This window comes from Coniophora puteana (assembly GCF_000271625.1).
Source record: "Coniophora puteana RWD-64-598 SS2 unplaced genomic scaffold CONPUscaffold_11, whole genome shotgun sequence".
In the NCBI taxonomy this organism is placed as follows: domain Eukaryota; kingdom Fungi; phylum Basidiomycota; class Agaricomycetes; order Boletales; family Coniophoraceae; genus Coniophora; species Coniophora puteana.
The window spans coordinates 1075295-1077065 of record NW_006913063.1 but is presented as its reverse complement, the minus strand read 5'-3'; the positions used below and the strand labels follow the sequence as shown (position 1 = coordinate 1077065).

The 1771-nt window shown below is 52.6% G+C and overlaps 1 protein-coding gene across 1 annotated transcript; it reads left to right on the top strand.

Moving 5' to 3' along the window:
- Positions 1-651: 651 nt before the first annotated feature.
- On the top strand, positions 652-1258 carry CONPUDRAFT_156992 (uncharacterized protein; the record flags this gene model as incomplete). Its single annotated transcript, XM_007773954.1, has 2 exons — positions 652-997; positions 1047-1258. The coding sequence occupies 2 exons, from the start codon at positions 652-654 to the stop codon at positions 1256-1258; spliced, it is 558 nt and encodes a 185-aa protein (XP_007772144.1).
- Positions 1259-1771: the final 513 nt, after the last annotated feature.

The window sequence follows — 1771 nt, the reverse complement described above, 5'->3', positions numbered from 1 at the left end:
CGGCTCAGAGCGTGGGGCTCATAACCTATCAAACTCAGAAGAGGCACTGGTGTCCAACAGTGAGCAAGTGGTATTGATAAAGACGAAATACAAGGGTACTGACCTGGTGTCCAACAGTGAGCAAGTAAGGAGACGCTCTGTGGACACCAGGGTTATATAGGTGAAAAGAAATAAGGTTTGGGAACTGTACAGTAGCTCGGAGTTCTCCATAGTAAGCCAAAGAGTAGAGAAAGGCGAAATAGGGGCAAAGTCGCGAGATACTGGATAAGGAAGGTGGTGAAGGTATAAACAAGACACAAGTAGAAGTATACCTCAACACACAATAGCTGAGTGGTTGCAGCGCTCTGGGCACTACCACAAGGCTCTAGGTTCAACCCACACAACAGGCAAGTTTTACCTCTTTTTACCCAAGTGTCCTGGAATGCTGTGAAGCGTACCAAGGCCACTGGGCTGCTGTGCCAAGGGCATAGGAGCGATGCAGAGGTGCTGGGCGCACTCTGACATGAAGGCAGCAGGAAGGCAAGTGGTGGGTAGGGCAGGCGGGGTGGCAAAGGCGGCAAGGGTGGCAAGGGGAGCAAGGGCAGGAAGGGCAGGAAAGGGACTGGCAGCGGGAGCGCCAAGGGCAAGGAGAAGGGACCACCGCCTCCGCCCATGCCCAGCAACAAGGAGCCCCCGGAAACCATCTTCGTCAGCGCCGACAGGCATGGCCAGTGCAGGACCCACGATCCGCGGTGCATCCAGATCAACAACCAGGCCTGTACCTGGTGCAAGGCAAAGAAGACCAAGTGCAATATCCCGAAGTCCCACAACGCAACGCGACCCCAGTCCAATGCCACCGCCACTTGCTACTGCCTCGGGTCTACACCATCCAAGAAGGCGATGCCAGCAAAACCTTCCGGCACCAGTACCTCAGCAAGTGCGGTTGCTGGCCCCTCCAGAAGCGTGATGTACCGTCCACCCCGTGAACCTCCCAAGAAGCGCGAGTACATCAAACTTGGTAAGCCGGATTTGCTCACTACTCCTCTGCCCCATCTCACATTTGTCAGATTCTGATGTCGAATGGGTTCCAAAAACTCCGGCATCAGACAGCGGAGACAAGGACGCAGATGGAGAGACAGACTGGGAGGAGGAAGACAGAGAGCAGCTGGAGGAGGCCAACGCCATCGACCAAGTGCAGCTTGATGCAGCTGAAGCAGCAGAGGTCGATGCCCAGCTGCTGGCATTGGCCAGGCTGACTGACGCCCTTGCTCGCCACTAGGTATTCTCCCCCTCAGTCTCCCGGAGCTGTAGTTAGATCATCTATGTTACCATCTTACATGTCAAATAGAGCACCAGTAGTCTACTAATCAATTGTGAAGTGCTTCATATAACTAACAATGTGTGATAAGGTTGAATCTGTGTCCAGTTGCATATGTGTTTAAGTGAGCTAGCACTCTTCCAGCCAGCATGATCACAAGTCTTTCAATACAAGTCCCTTGCATACAGCCGGTTCCAGTCAAGGAAGTCGTTACTATTGTTTGTCAGGGCGGTAATGACCATGCAATGTCTTGCTATTCACTACTACAGTATTCATGTTACATACATCTGTTTCTGACACCTTCCGGAGTCATCATTAGCTGTGCCTACTGTGAGAGATGGAGATTTTGGCTGGCCTCAGGCCGGTATGTGACATGAGTAGCTGTGTGCAGGAGGGCTCTCTGTGGGAACCCGGGATTCTAGTGATACATATTCCATACTGAAGATCATGTCAGGTCTGAGTGCTTCCAGAGGC